Source organism: Pogona vitticeps, chromosome 3 (genome assembly GCF_051106095.1).
Source record: "Pogona vitticeps strain Pit_001003342236 chromosome 3, PviZW2.1, whole genome shotgun sequence".
NCBI classification, from domain to species: domain Eukaryota; kingdom Metazoa; phylum Chordata; class Lepidosauria; order Squamata; family Agamidae; genus Pogona; species Pogona vitticeps.
Window position 1 is genome coordinate 188,483,893 of NC_135785.1, and position 16,539 is coordinate 188,500,431.

The 16,539-nt window shown below is 42.4% G+C and overlaps 1 protein-coding gene and 1 long non-coding RNA gene across 2 annotated transcripts; both read left to right on the forward strand.

The window, feature by feature from the left end:
- The first annotated feature begins 1,596 nt into the window (after positions 1-1,596).
- Positions 1,597-7,140, forward strand: SAT1 (spermidine/spermine N1-acetyltransferase 1). The gene is made up of 6 exons (XM_020789192.3): positions 1,597-1,811; positions 3,443-3,494; positions 3,581-3,664; positions 5,305-5,406; positions 5,493-5,533; positions 6,308-7,140. The coding sequence occupies exons 1-6, from the start codon at positions 1,746-1,748 to the stop codon at positions 6,476-6,478; spliced, it is 516 nt and encodes a 171-aa protein (XP_020644851.1). The 5' UTR covers positions 1,597-1,745; the 3' UTR covers positions 6,479-7,140.
- A 2,795-nt stretch (positions 7,141-9,935) lies between these two features.
- On the forward strand, positions 9,936-12,852 carry LOC110076748 (uncharacterized). Its single transcript, XR_002300154.3, has 3 exons — positions 9,936-10,050; positions 12,289-12,360; positions 12,491-12,852. It is a non-coding gene; the product is annotated as an uncharacterized LOC110076748 (long non-coding RNA).
- The last annotated feature ends 3,687 nt before the right edge of the window (positions 12,853-16,539 follow it).

Genomic DNA, 16,539 nt, shown 5'->3' on the forward strand with positions numbered 1-16,539 from the left:
AGGACAATTTCTGGACTTTTTACCCCACATGCCAGCTTCAGCCAGCCAGGTTAATAGTCCTGAGGACTAAAGAGTTCTAGAGTTATTTTTTTCCCCTTTGTTGCCACCATAACACTTCCTTGTTTTTTGTTTTGACTTCCTGTCACAATGCTACTGTTACTAAAAAAAGGCAAACAGAGGAGAAACAGATGAAATGGTAGATTACAAATAGAATATGGTAAAATATTAAGGGCATTCTTTAGAACTGCCATGTTTGCACAATAAATATGCAAACAAAGCATCCTTGTTTTTACCTCCTAGTGACTAAATTGTTAAAAACTGCCATGTTTACACGACCAACAGGCAAATAAATGTATGTATGTGTTTACCTTCCAATGATGAATTACCAAACCAAAGCAACCTTATCTGCAACGTGGAAACAGTGCTGAAGGATAGTCAGACATCTGTTAGTTCACAAGATAGTTCTGCTTCTGTGAAGCTCCTAGCTCATATGTTTTTGACCTTAAATGAAATTTCTTTAATCTTTGTCCACTAGGATAATTGAAAGCTCTGGCATATTTTGTGAACACAGGAGATGTCCAGGGCTAGCAACAGTATTAGGGTTAGACTTTGTGTATGGGTTTATACATCTTGCTTTTCCTGAACTGACTGTAGATTGCAGTGCTCTCAGAACATCATAGCTACCAAAAACCCAGCATAGGATATTGTACATAAGATTGGTTTTAATGAGGTGGGAACGTTTGAGTGTGTCGGAGCAGTACCATCAGAGGCTAGAGTCTCTGTTGAAAGTCTAGACTCCTGCCAAGGTCACCCTTGGAATGGTCAAAGCTGAGATGCCAGACCTTTCAGAGACAGCAAGAGTAACACTCAAACTCACTCTTGTTAGCTCAGAAGGCTGTGATGGTAGATCATTTCTGAATATGCCTACCTCAACTACCCTATGCGGAGTCAAAATAAGAGATGTAGTGGACTTTCAAGTTGGATAGGACTTAAAAGTTGGATGGCACTCAGGCAACCAATAGGGAACAGCAAAGATTGGGTACAAATAGCACTGTCACTAATGAAGCAACTGGAATTAAGGCAAAAGGGTGTTTAGTTTCCAATGTACACAAAGACCAAATCCAAGATAGTTTAAAAAAATGTTAGAGGAGGATTAAGTGGCTCAAGCACTGAAAGATATTGTTTATTCTTGTGGCAACTTATGGCAACTCTATGAATGATTAACCTGTAAAAAGACTTATAACTGAAGAAATCTGCATCTTCCGTTACCGGGTCAATTCACGTTCAACCCTCTTTTTTCCCTCTACCTTCAACTTGTTTTTTCCCCCATCAGGAGGCGATCTCTGCACAGGCGAGGCTTGCCTTTCGGTTCACTCCTTAATAGTGAGTCAGACGTTCCGCAGGCCGTCATTTCCTAGAAATATGAGATAACGAGAGGAGGGGGTTGAATGGGCGGGGTAACGGGGCGATCGGGATCTTATAATTGGCTGGACGGTCGGAGGAGGCGGGGCTGCGACGGCCTATATATAGGGCTGCTGTCCAACTCAACCGGACAGACGACGCGGGGAACTCTTTGGTGTCGCTTTGTTTCAGCTCGTGGCTTTCGTTGCGGGATGCTGGCTGCCTGACTACGCCTGTGCCGCCAGCGCTGCGCCCGGGACGCGAATGAAGAAACTGCTTCTCCTGCTCTTCAACTATCGGGGACTCACGCGAGGCGGGGGACGCAAAGGGAAGCGCCGTCGAAAATGGCCTCTTTCCAGATCCGCGCCGCGCGGTCCGAGGACTGCGCCGACCTGCTGCGCCTTATAAAGGTATTCGTGCTTTGTGCCCGCCCGGCGGCGCCTTTGCCCGGGGCGCCGCACTCAGCGGGTCAAAGAACAGTCAAACCCCCCCCCCCCGCCGCCGCCAAGCCCTCTGTCCATTGGTTGAATAAAAAGAAAATCCCTGTCACTCCAGCCTCTTCTTCTTTTTTGCCTTCAGCCTCTCGGGGTGGGGAGAACACCATGCAGTGCTTTTAGGTGGGCGGGCGAGGGTCACCTTTTTTTGGACTACAGTATGGCCATGCTGAGTGGGCCGCCTTGTGGGCGTCGTGGTCCAAAAAAAGGAACTTCTCTAAGCTCCGATGGACGAGGTAAGCAGAAGCTGAAGGGTTGGGGAAAATTTTTGAAGGTTATCTCCACGCAACCAGAAGGGACTGACTTGGTGGTTGGCCTCTTATCAGATGCCTTCGTGTGCCCTTTCATTTTTTTTAAAAGACACATTCACCAAAAATGCAAAGGTAAACAAGATGCGAGAGAGCAGACAACACTGCTCTCTTTACATACGCCAGCGCTTGAAAAGGTTGGTGTAGCAGAGCAAGAGCAAGTGTCTGCCAGTGGGTAGCTGGAGGGGTCAGACCTTCTTTCTTACCCAGAAGGTACAATTCAGCATTGTACATCATTACTTGGGAGTAAGGACTTCTAAATAGGGTGGGGTTTACTTCTAAGTATACACATCTAAGCTTTAACTACAGTAGTTTGTTTTGTAAACTGAGGAGATAGATGTTTCGGTTTGGTTTTTTTCATCTGTACTAAAATACTGTACTTGTCTCATCACATGGCACTAGAGGGCAAAGGTAGAAACAGTGGGAATGGTTTGTTCCACACGGAGACACTGTTTCTTCCTTCTGGGCACAGAGACACCTTTGCCCTCCTGCACTGGCAAAACATCCCCTCCCAGTTCTTGTGCAAGAGGCTGTACAGTCACTACCCTCTGCACCAAAGGACAGCTGGAAAAACAGGGTGGGGGTGGGAAATGGCTCAGCAGCTCCTCTGACCTCATTCTGTGTCGTAACACAGATGCCCTGTTTGTGAAGGGTTCAGGCCCCTTTGAGTCATAACTGTGCCCAAGTCTGGCTCCAACAGACAGACATTGAGGAGCTATTTAACTGAGAAACTTTCTGTCCTTGACCTAATTCTACATTTGTTTTATGAAAACAATTATTGTTCTTCCCATTCTTTTCATTTTTATATTTTTGAATACTTAAAGCACGTTAGACTGCAGCTCAGTTCCATGACTTGTTTTGTAAGCCAATCCCAGTGTATTCAGGAACATTCAGGAGAGATTCTATCTTGTGAGGCAGTCATATTCATATTTTCTCAGAGGTTCCATTGTATTCAATGGTGCTTCATTTGGGTGAGTGTGTAGGATTGTAGCCCTAGGTTTTCCTTAGGGAATTTTGTCCAGTAACCATAATTTCTCAGTTAACAAATAGTCTACATGTTGGAGGAATTCTTTGTACATTTCCTACCTGAATTTTCACATTTCTAATTAAAGCAGCAGATAAAGTATCTGTGGGAGCAATAAATGGAACTTTTTTCTTTATACCTATGGCACAAGAAGTAGATAAACAGTCAAGTAGGTCAGTAAGAGATATCCAACATATATACTTTGTTTTGTACAGGAGCTTGCCAAATATGAAGATATGGAGGATCAAGTAGTACTGACTGAAAAAGGTAATAGTATAAATTAGCTTGTCTATCTATTCAAATTACAAATAGAAAAATGGCATCTAGGTAATCCATTTGCTGTTGTCCTGTAGATCTGCTTGAGGATGGCTTTGGCGAACACCCCTTCTACCACTGTCTTGTTGCAGAAGTACCAAAAGAACATTGGACACCTGAAGGTGAAACTTGAACAGTTTTAAGTGTTTTTAATTGGAAAAGGACAGGATGTAATTAATAGTGTTTGAGATTGTCCATAAGACGTTCTGCATGCCTTGGCAAGGTAAAAGGTTTAGGCTTGTTGAAATATGAAAATGATGGCTTGGATCCAGACATTGTCTACCACAAACAGAAGGGCTCCTGTCTGCAGAAGATGTTTTATCCAGTGGAGTATGACAGATTGGGGAAGGAGGCAATTTTTGCCGATTTCCCCCTGCAGCCTCCTGTGCCCCCTGAAAATCTGCACCAGAGGGTTGGAGGCCTTTTGTAACTGAGAGGTGGTACTGGAGGCTGCAGGGGGAGGGGGGGATCAGCAAAAAATCACTTCCCCTGCCTTTTCTGCCTGCTAGAATATACTGCACACTGCACTTAGGGAGTGCTCCTGCTGGTGGGAGCAAATTCTGGCTCCATTCTGGTATCTGTTCTTCTGAACTGTTCAGTTATCATGAAGACATAGAGGAGCAAATGTAATAGGAAAGTAATAATGATAATACTATAATTCCATTTAGTTACGTGGCTATTCTTGTTTGACCCTAATTTTTCATTATGTAATCCTGTTGAATCACATGTTTTCTTTAATTTGTCCCCAATCTTCAGGTTACAGTCTCTAGCTTCGCCATGTACATGGCCCTTCCGTGTACATGGATGGGCGGGGAGGTAACTAAAAGATCCGTTACACAATAAAGTAGATGATCATGATGTATGAGGTAAGGTCTCCAGGGATAAATATTATTTCCAAACATATACCCTGAAAAGAAAGAGAAAAAGTGTATACAAAACACTCGGTAGATCAGAAGTCCTATATGTAACTCTGTTCCTAGGAACACATGCAAAATATTGTATGAGTATAAAATCCGATTTGAGTTTTAAGTGGAGTTGTGATATTGTATGTGATGTCATTGAGAAAGGATTGGACTACCAAGTTGCAGTGAGCAATTGATCTCTGTGGAAGTGTAGAAAAGTGCTGACAATGAAACAAAGCACTTGAATACAGTTACCAATACCTTGTACAGCTGCTGGCTTACCCTGAACTGTCCCAGCTGGAAATAACGCTGCAGGCTCTCTTATAAGAGTGACTGTGTGTGAGCAAATGGACATAAATTGATTTGAAAGACAAACTGCAAGGACTTTTGCTTTTTGCTTCTTATGTTCCCATATGTAATAGGAAGCAGAGTTAAACTAATTGTTCTAAAATTCTGATCTGCCGTGTAAAATTGTAGAAATCTGAATTGTATTCCAAAGTGATATTGTTTGGTTACATACTCAGTGGTTATCAGAAGACTGTAATAGTTGTGTAATGACACTTAATACAACTCACTATATATTCCAACTGTGCAACTTCTGAGCATATGCAGGAGCAGCATTCCATTAATTCTGCCACTTGCTATGGAGCGATCTGAGAATATCTTTGTTTTGTACAAATCTCTACCCTACATGGTCTGTTGTTCCTTATGACATTTCATTTTAAAATTTCCGTACTGCAACATAACAGATTAATTTTGCATGTTCAGAAAGTTCTGACATATGCATGTAAGAGGTGGAATTTACTATTTTGTACTCGTTTAAAGATGTGTGTGTAATTAAATATAACTTTTTGTTACAGGTTATGGTATTGTAGGGTTCGCTATGTATTATTTCACGTATGATCCATGGATTGGGAAACTGCTGTATCTTGAAGACTTCTTTGTGATGAATGAATTCAGAGGTACCATTTAAGACATTGCTTAGGATTACTTCATATACTAGCTTTAAAAAATGTGACTCATACAATTGCATTTCTTTTTGTTTTAGGCTTGGGCATTGGTTCAGAAATTCTAAAGCATCTGAGTAAGGTAAATAGTTGAGTAATGCATTTATGTTATGCTGCAGGATTCTGTGTTCTAAAAGGACCAGTTAACGAAAAACAAACTAAACACAACTAGGAGTTGTAAATTACTTGTTCTAGTATTATGTAGTGTCCATGGACTGAAGTTAATTGATGAATATCTTATGGAAACAAGGTATTACCATAGCTGCAAAGAACATATTCACAATTTTACCACAACCAACATAGTTGTGACAACATGTTCACATTGTGTTATCGTAACCAACATAATTGTGGTAACACATTGAATAATGATTCTGATGAAGCAGGATTTAGATGAAACATTTTTAGGGGAAAGTCCTCACAAAGGAAGTATGAGTTGTAACTTACATATCTCAAAACATTGTAAAGTATTGAGTTCCACATAACCTATTCTAGTGAAATAATTTCCTCATAACATAGCACTTTTTCTGAGTTTGTAATTAACTTTTTCAGTGTCCACTAGACTATTCAGATACTTCATGTTCTCATGTGATAACTTTTAAAATGTAAATAGCCTTCATGTTTGGGATTACTTAGGGATCAAGAAGCAGGAAATGTACTTTGAAGTGATCATTAAAGCTTTGATTCTTGAGACAACTGGGAAATAGGAGGAACTTAATTAAAGTGATGAGTCAGTGAAGCAAAATTATTGTAGCTGAATCTGAGAGTGTCTACCTTGCAAAATAAGTCAGTATTGTATCCATGAATAAAAAAAACTACAGCTTCTGTGTTTTTTTTATATTCTGCATGCTTTCCCCAGATGGCTGTCAAATGTCGTTGTAGCAGCATGCATTTCTTAGTGGCAGAGTGGAATGAACCTTCCATCAGGTTCTACAAGAGACGAGGAGCTTCTGACTTGTCATCTGAGGAAGGATGGAGACTCTTCAAAATTGACAAGGAGTATCTGATGAAGATGGCCACTGAAGAATGAGCTGTTCAGTCAGGCTGATAGCCAGCTACACCCAGTGACTTCTTTTTTATTGTTTTTCCCTGTCTTGCTTTTCATCTACCTTATAGTGAAATAGAATCATAGAATAATGGAGTTGGAAGCAGCCTATAAGATCATTAAGTTTATATCAACCCTAATTCAAAAGCTTTATAAATGACATAAATAAGATTGCATTCTGGAGTTCTAGGACTCCAGTCCAAAGTTGGCAACAGTGGCCGTGTCAATTTATTTGCCTATCTCCAGCCGCCTGGAAGTGCAGTTGTGATCCTAAAATGTATATTTTATATAACTTCATTCTTGTGAGTGTCATTCAAATGTGTACAGTGTACACACTGGTAGGGTTTTTGTAAGTATTTGTGCTCTTGAGAAAATAAATGTTTTTCATGTTAGTGACAATAATTTGGTATGGTTGTCTTTCATTTAGTCACTTTCTGCTATACTTTATAAATGATGTATGTATAAAATTCCTCTTGCTTTTATTATAGCTCACCTCCTCTTTACTAACTACTGTGTACTGTCATTACCATTTTCTATTTTCTGCCTATTATTGATTTGGAAGATGCTTCTGGACTCCTAGACTAAAATGTGCCTTTGCACTAAAAATCACCAAAAAAGCCAAATAAATCTTACCAGCTTTTAAGGTGCCACAAGACTCTTGTTTTTACTGCAACAGATTAATATGGTTTATCCCTTGGAAAGAACTGGAGTGAGGAGATTCATTGCGACAGTTCCATAGAGATCAATGGGGACAGCTTAGAGGGGCTAAACAGGTTCTTGAAGTCTAGCTGCCTAGTGAAGAGCTAATAGTAGGGGACAATGGGTATGGTAAGGTGAGAAGGGAAACAGGGACATCTCATTCTGCTGCTTCTTGGTTATATTGGATTGAATTGTTCTGACCTCACTGTAGCTAGGCTGTAGGAACCAGTAGAATGAACTGGTAGCATTCACTAAAGCCTTCTGTTTTCTGCATTTTGCCCTCAATCCCCAGGCACATGATTCAGTATTCTGACCAATACACAGTATATCACAGAAGTGAGTACACCCTCTCACATTTCATAAATATTTTAGCATATCTTTTCATGTGATGACACTGAAGAAATGACACTTGGCTATAATGTAAAGCAGTGAGTATACAGCTTGTATAACAGTGTAAATGTGCTATGCACTCAAAATAACACAATAGACAGCCATTAATGTATAAACCACTGGGAACAAAAGTGAGATGATGCACAAGAAAGCCTGAATACAATTTGCTGCAGACAAGCAGAGTAAGGCCATGGATTTCTGCAACCATGTCCTGTGGTCTGATGAGACCAAGATACAGTGGTGCCCCGCATAACGAGCGATTCGTTTAACGAAGAATCCACATAGCGATGTTTTTTGCGATCGCATAACAATGTTTTAGATGGTAAAACATCGCTTTGCGATGATGGGTAAGCGTTTTGCTTACTGATTATCACATAATGATGTTTTAAGAACCGCTGATAGGCGGTTCCAAAATGGCCGCTGGGTGAAGAAAATGGCCCCCGGCTGTATTTTTGCGTCCTTTCCTCGCTTACCAGGCAGTGTAAATGGTGACTGCATGGAGGATTTCCGCAGAACTGTGAGTTTTTTGCCCATAGGAACGCATTAAACATGCTTTAATGCGTTCCTATGGGCTTTTTTGCCCCGCATAGCGACGAATCCACATAGCGACGATTTTTCGGAACAGATTATCATTGCTATACGGGGCACCACTGTACACTTATTTGGTTCAGATGGTGTAAAGTGTGTGTGGCGGCAACCAGGTGAGGAGTACAAAGACAAGTCCGTCATGCTTAAGAGTCAAGCGTGGTGACAGTGTTATGGTCTGTATGAGTGCTGCCAGCACTGGGGAACTACAGTTCATTGAGGAAACCATGAATGGCAACATGTACTATGACATACTGAAGCAGAACATGATCCCCTCCCTTCAGAAACTGGGCCGCAGGGCAGTATTCCAACATAATAACGACCCCAAACACACTTCCAAAATGACCACTGCCTTGCTAAAGAAGCTGAGGGTAAAGGTGATGGACTGGCCAAGCATGTCTCCAGACCGAAACCCTGTTGAGCATCTGTGGTGCATCCTGAAACAGAAGGTGGAGGTGCACAAGGTCTCTTAACATCCACCAGCTCTGTGATGTCGTCATGGAGAAGTGGAAGAGGACTCCAGTGGCAACCTGTGAAGCTCTGGTGCCCAAGAGGGTTAAGGCATTGCTGAAAATTAATGGGGGCCACACAAAATATTGACACTGTGCCCAATTTGGACATTGTCAGTTAGGGGTGTACTCATTTTTGTTGTCAGCGGTTTAGACATTAATGGCTGTGTGGCGTTATTTTGAGGGGACTGCGCATAAACACTGTTATGCAAGCTGTATACTCACTGCTTTACACTGTGGCCAAGTGTCATTTATTCAGTGTTGTCACATGAAAAGATATACTAAAATATTTAAGAAATGTGAGGGGGTGTACTCACTTCTGTGATATACTGCAAGGGTCCCCAACCCCCGGTCCGCGGTCAGTCCGTGGAGACAGACCGGCCGTGGAGACAGATCTTCCGCCCCTCCCTGCATACACTTCCCCCTGCACAGCCCCTTCACACATCTGTGTGAGTGCATGCCTGTGCTCTGTGAGCACCATCCACCCCTTCGTGCACGAGTGTGTGCACATGCCGCATGAGCACTCCACCCCTTCGCACATGCGGTGAGTGCCCGCACCACCCATTCGTGCATGTGTGTTACAGACCCTCCGTGCACGGACCCCATCCCCCCCCAAGAGTGTCAGAAAGATTGAGGACCACTGATACACTGTATCTGTGAAGATTCTGTCATCCAGGTGAGGTTACCTGGAAGTTGAGTCAAGGCAACTGGACTTGTTTATTGTTAGGTTGAAACATTTTGCTACTCACCCAAGTAGTTTCTTCAGTCTTGTTAGATTAAAACTTAACAAGAAGTCCAGTTGCCATGACTCAACTTCCACATATTCTGACCAATCTTTCCTTTTACAGTATTTCTACATCACATCATCTAGGTCCCATGCACAATGGCTTAATCGTAGATTGCCCCTGCTGCAGAAGCTGGCTCTCAGCACTTTCCCTCTGATACATCCAGAAAAGCAAAAAGTAGGAACTAACAGCTACATAGATAGAAAACATACTGGTTGTTTTGAAGTATTTTACAGCCTTATAAAATATTAAGTTCCGATATTGGGAGCTAAAATTGAAGATTAAAATCTTCCCAAAGCAACACAGTAATAGTGGTAGGGCTGCAAAAGAGAGGTTACTTACCTGTAACTCTGGTTCTTCGAGTGGTCATTTGTGAATTCACACTAATGGGTTAATCTGCACTTGGAATATTCTAGAGCTCAAACATGCATTCGCCAGGACCGCCCTCCTAGCACACATGGTCTTGGTGATTGCCTCAGTTCCCAAACAGCCTGCCACTGTATAAAATAAACAGACGTGACAGAGGAGAGGAGAGGACAGACGGGAAGTGTGAATTCACAGATGACCACTTGAAGAACCAGAGTTACAGGTAAGTAACCTCTCTTCCTTCTTCATGGTCTTTGTGAATGCACACTAATGGGTGACTAAGAAGCTTACCTCTCAGGAGGAGGGACGTCACAGAAGTACAGAAGACAAAACAGCTCATCCAAAGGCAGCATCTGACTTGGCCCGCACATCAAATCGATAGTGTGATGCAAAGGTTGACAGAGTGGATCAAGTAGCAGCCTTACATATGACAGGTATGCCCTTAAGAAAAGCAGTTGAAGTAACCACTGCTCTCGTGGAGTGTGCCTTAATCTCAGTAGGTAATGGCTTCTTCGCAAGGTTGTAAGTAAGGCATATGGTGTGGCCAATCCAACGCAAGATAGTTTGAAGAGAAATATGAGTTCACCTATGTGGTGGATGTGTGGAAACAAACAGTCTCTTAGACTTGCGGAAAGGAGCCGTTCTCTTTACATAGAACACTAGGGCTCTCCTCACATCCAAGAGATGGAGGGACCACTCCAAGTCTGTCGATGGCTGTGGTAAGAAGGTAGGTAAGATGATGGGCTGATGGAAGTGGAAATCAGAATCAACTTTAGGCAGAAAGGAAATATCGGGGTAGAGCATGACTTTGTCTGGGTGAAATTGCAGGAATGGGGGATCCACTGGAGGAGCTGCAAGTTTGGATGCTCTACAGCAGGCTTGTCCAACCTGCGGCCCGAGGGCCGCATGCGGCCCAGGTCGGCTCATAATGCGGCCCAGTGCAATTTTTTATTTTTAAAGAAATTCCAAAGTTTCAAGTGATACTGCTGGCGCTTGCGGCCAGAATGCAGCTGGGGCACGTCACAACGGTAGTGGGGGAGAGAGGGAATGAAGGAAGGAGAGGGAGGGGAGAGGGGGGATGCGTGAATGCATTGCGCCATCCCTGTCAATAGGTGGACCCCCTCCCAGCCCCATAAAGCCGCCGGAGTCGAAGCTGGCAGCCTCTGCTGTCTGAGATCGCAGCTGCCGGCAAGCGCACTTGGAGCGGAGCTGCGGAGGACAGCTAGGGCTGCCCCCCCATGCAGCCCAAACCAAATTTTCATCTTATAATATGGCCCAGGGAAGGTGAAAGGTTGGACACCCCTGCTCTACAGGCTGATGTGATAGCTACCAAAAATAAAACTTTAAATGAGAGCATGGTGGTGGGAGTGTCATGGTCTGGGGCTGTATGAGTGCTGCCAGCACTGGGAAGCTACAGTTCATTGAGGAACCCATGAATGGCAACATGTACTATGACAGATTAAGTTGCAAGATGTTTAAAGGGCTGCAGTGTAAGACATTGGAGGACAGTATGCAAAGACCACTGTGGTGGTGGAACATGTCTGATCGATCACAAATTAGCCACACCTCAAAGAAATTGTTTTAAAGTAGGATGTTTGAATAACAAGGCAGCAGCAGAGACCTTGGGTTGGATTTGCTACAATTCCTGATAAGTAAACCTTATCAGAAGAATACTTTCTAACATCACCATGCGAAAATGCCTCTGAAAAATAGAGTAGTTTAGGTCTCAAAGGTCGAGAATGGGTCAGAGACCTCTGTCTCTTTTGGGAACAAGGAAATAACGGGAGAAGAACCCTGGATTGTCGTCCTGTGGGAAGACTACTGAAAGGGCGTCCTTTGAGAGGAGCGATTGAATCTCTTGCTGTAGGGTGTTTGATGGTGTAATTAGGACTACCTTCGGTGGTGGGAGGGAAACAAACTCTATCGCATAACCAATGGATGTTATAGACAGGACCCACTAATCGGTGGTGATGGACGCCCAAGATGGAAAATGGGGTGCTAGGCAAGTGGTGGTGAATGGTGGGATAGAGCAGTCCAGCTGCCATATAGGTCGATGAAAGAGTAAGAACACCAGGACTAATGCATGAGTTTTAAGAGGCAATGCAGGTAAGGGAAAAAACAGCTCAGTGGACTCTTCTCTTCTCCAGAGTCTGCTGCAGTCTGCCCAACCCTTCCAGTGCCTCAATTTATTATCTAAGATACTACAGCAGTTCTCAAGCAATTAACTATGCTCGTTAACATACCATCTGTGAGGCGCATGCATGATATACCTTTCCAGATAAGGAAGCAAAAAGCTAGCATGTGTGTGTGTTACAACATAACTGTTACATAGTTTTACTAAAGACAGCAGCAAATGCAAAGTTTAGCAGCAAGTATAGCAAACATATTCCCACAGTGGGAGATGAAGAAAGCGGATCTGGGCAATAGGGGAGTCAAAGACTCTGCTCGATTTTCTTATCAGGTTGTCTGAAGGACCGTCGAGGATGTTGTCACTGAGCATGTTGACAATTTTGATATATGGAAGATGACTAAGGTAAGTATCTTTGTTTTCCTGGAAAGGATTTTTATTGATGAAAAGGATACGGGCGACACCATTGGTATCTTTGGGGCCTGTAATATGGCTGAGTGTTGTATGAATGAACCGTCTTTCTCATCTTTTGTAGGTTATCCAGTATTTCATCAGTTTCCTCATTGAAGAGGCCGACACCATCAAAAGATAAGTCCTCAAGACGCATGTGAGAATCATCAGAAATGTGCGCTGATCGGAGCCAGGCATGCCTCCATAGGGCCACAGCAGTAGCCATGTGTCTAGAAACTGCCTTGATTCTATGATGCGCTGTTATGCGTTCTTGATGTGCTAATGCCATAGCCTCTTGATGAAATGCAAGGCCACAAGGCTTGTATTCTCCCTGGGCTGACTGTAAAGTTGGAAGGGCCTTGTTCCAAATATACCTATGACAGGCTTCCATCGCTGCTAGATAATTGGCTGTGAAAAATGCCAGCGAGTAAACTCTACATCCAATAATGTTGTTTCCTGCCTTAATTATTATTGGGAGTAGTATTAGACCGAGTGTGTGATCTATTTTGTGTCGCATCCATGATTACAGAATTGGGAGGTGGATGTTTAAAGAGAAATTCAGTATGTTGGCCATGGGTTTTGTATAAGTTTTTGACTCTTCAAGATATTTGAGGAACCGAGGATGGCCTGGACCGTGATTGTTTAATTAACTTGAGAAGAGATGGAATAAACCCCATCTGAAGTGCAGGTGTTTGATCCTCATTAATATCCTCATATACCTTATCTGATTCTGATTGGACTGGTTGTTGAACATCCAAATCCATGGCTTTGGCTATGCATAGAACCAATTGAGAATATGAAGAAAAGCCCTCCAATGGAGATGGAGGATTGGTATCAGCTACATCTTACATCGTTTAATTCTCTAGAAGAAAGAACCAAGAAGCGTGAATGGAGAGCTCATTGAATGACGGCAAAAAGGAACGGAGGCAATCGCCAGGATGGGCGGACCATGTGTGCTGCTGGGGGTGGTCCTGGCGCATTCATGTTTGAGCGCTAGAATATTCCAGAGATCTCTGCACAGGCACAGATTAACCCATTAGTGTGCATTCACAGAGACCATGAAGAAGAACCAGATTTCACAAATATGAAAAGCAAGGTGTGCGTACATAATGGAGGGCAGGGGATGTACATTGAGTGAAAACCCAATTGTACAACTAGCCTGAGAAGAGAAACCTGGTGTCAGCAAATAATGTGGATATGCTCTTCTTGTTCCAGCTATATCTGGGATCTGCAAAGAAACAAAATTCTTGTAATAAGACTACTGGTTTCTTACATAATCTAGCATTGCAAGACAGTGACAATTGGCTGTGATTGGAGGCCAAATGGCTGGCTTTCTGCAAATTAGTTTATACAAATTAGAACTAATGGAAGGGGGAAGGACTGCTGTTTCACCATACAGTCTGATTGTATACTACAGAATCTATCCAAACCCCTGTAAACTTGTAAAGACAAGGGTTACACAGATTGAAACCCATTGATTCCAATGGGTAATTCACTGGAGTAAATCTTCTGAGGACTTAAATTAAAGTCCAATAAGAAGCCAGTTTTACTGTATTCCAATAGCAGGGAACCTGTAGCTCTCCCAATGTTTGGACTATATTCCTGTAATCCCAGCCATTGACTATGCTGTTTTGATCCTGGCACAGTAGATTACTGTCTAAAATAATAGCAGATAAAATGTGTTCTGAATTACACATTCTATATAGAAAAAGTGAAATATATATACATATCTTAACAGATGCTTGTGTAACTCCATTAATATATCTTCTCATAAGGAAGAAAATGGATTTTTTCATATTATGTACAGGGAAGAAAAGAGGTAGCAATTTCAAAAGGTTATGGAAATGGGTCGCAATTGTTATATAAAATTTTACATACACTTTTCAGTGTAATCTGATGTTTTTTGCATGAGAGAGTTCAAGGCAAAAAGTGAAAGAGGTGCAGGAAATCTTATATGAGCATGGGTGGAAATACTGTGGTTATTAGTATGGGGAATGTACAAATAACAGCAAGTTGTAAAAAAATCTAAAATAATTAATGAGTTCCACAGACTTGTCTTTTCATTGAGTTTTAAAACATGTTAAGAAATGTTAACATTATTCAAACTCATCAAATTGTTTATAAAAAGACAGCATATCTTTATTACATAGTGTGTCATTACTAGAAATGGGGGTATTCGTATATGAATATCCCCCTACAGGTGGAAATAATGAGGATCCCATTCCACTGCTGATGCCAACTCAACAAAGCCTTCCTATCGTGCCGTTGTTCACAATGGATTAGCCACTCTGCAACCTGGTAGAGAGGCTTGTCATCCCGCCTACTGCCAGGAGTGGCTAATCTATTGCGGACAAGGGCGCAATAGGAAGGCTCCGTCGAGCTGGCATCAACAGTGGAATGGTGAGTGGACAGTCCAGCCCTATGGGGCTGGACCCTCATTATTTCCACATTTGGGGGAGATATTCGTATTCATATATGAATCATATCTCTAGTCATTACATATAAAGTCAATTGCACAAAAGCCAGATCACAAAGGAACCGCCAGTACTGAAGGAGGCAGAAAACTAGGGACTTAAATGGCCGTGAACTATATCTAGCATAGAAATGAAATCCCACATTACCCCTTTCCCTGTATAAAACTTCTATATGGTAAAAGTATTAATCTAATATTTATTTCATTTAATTATTAAGACATTAAGTTAGCTGGCATAAGGCAGAATTCTTATCCTGTTTGTGTTTGGCCTTTGACCCACTTAGAATGGGGACATTGAGCCGTGTCCACAAATGTCTGTTCTGCAGAGGAATGCAAAGGACAGTATTATCATTGTGTGCACAGGGTCAAAGGCAGGAATGCATACATTCTCTGTAGATAAGTGTCTGAGAAACAATAGCTTGCCGGAAAGCATAGAGCAGATAAGAAAGTAAATGTCATGTTACACTTAGCCTCAAATGCAAGGTTACTTGAAGGGATAATGATATATGTTTCTATATAGTAGGTACAGTACTTAATTTATGATTGGTGCTTATGATTATGACTGGTGACCTCATGCTAAGAGTTTATGTTTGATGCCTATATAATGAAAGGGTTGTGCACCTGGTAGGTATCTGTTCCGTTGCAATGAGCTAGACTCAATGATTTTATTAATGAAGAACTGTTGCAAAGCATGAAAGTTTGCATTGGTTGCACTAAGACCATAATCAAAGAATTTTCCCAACAGAACCAAATTAATAGCAAACCTAACAGAGCTTTCAAGGTATGTGAAATAGTTAAGGAGCACTTTTAATTCACAACTTCTGCCTCTGCTACCAGATACCTAATTTAAATACCCAGAAACAGACTAATTTGGCTGACTCCAAATTTGGAACTACAGCTACATATCAATGCAAGGGCTGAGACAGTCTTGTTGGTTGGCCAAGCTCTAGATACCAAGGTGAGGAAGTCCTCTTCTGGAAAGTAGTCGTTTCCATGTGCCAAAGATAGGAGCCAAGATACTAGAGGAGCAAATGAGTAGATACTTGGAAGGTCCTCTTCATCGAATTTTACGGACTGCTTGGGATGAGCTCAGCAGAGTGCATTGCTTTTGAGCTAATGGCAAGAACATCACCCTGGCCAGCCTTTACAAAGCATTCTTGGGAAGTAGTGTTTTGCTTCAAGGTTTTGGTCCTCATCCAAGTCTGGATAGTTCCCATCCCCCTTTTTGCCCTGGATGCTTTTCTCTTTGTTTCCCACATCTTTCCCCCTCTTTTCTTGTTATCAGCCACTAATGCTCTGACCACTGCAACAATGTCTTGTTGCTACTGCTGCATCCCATATTGCTTGCAAATGATCTGCACAAATCAGCTGCTTGCATGTGCTGCCTTGAGTCTCTCAGACTGGACTGAAGGCTCACTGCCCAACAATTTAACTAACAGATCAGGCTCCTCACCTGCTGTTGCCTCCCTCTCCAATCACAGGACTTCTAGGTTGGCTTCCAACTCAGCCTTTTTGTGTGCATCAGTAGTGGCGGTGGCAGCAACAACAGCAGCTTCTGCTTGCATAGTTGCTTCTTTCTTCCATAAGAGGAACATGCCCATGCAGCTTCTGCTTCAGCCTGTGTTGTGGCAGCTGTTTGACATCAGTGTGGTGCATTATTC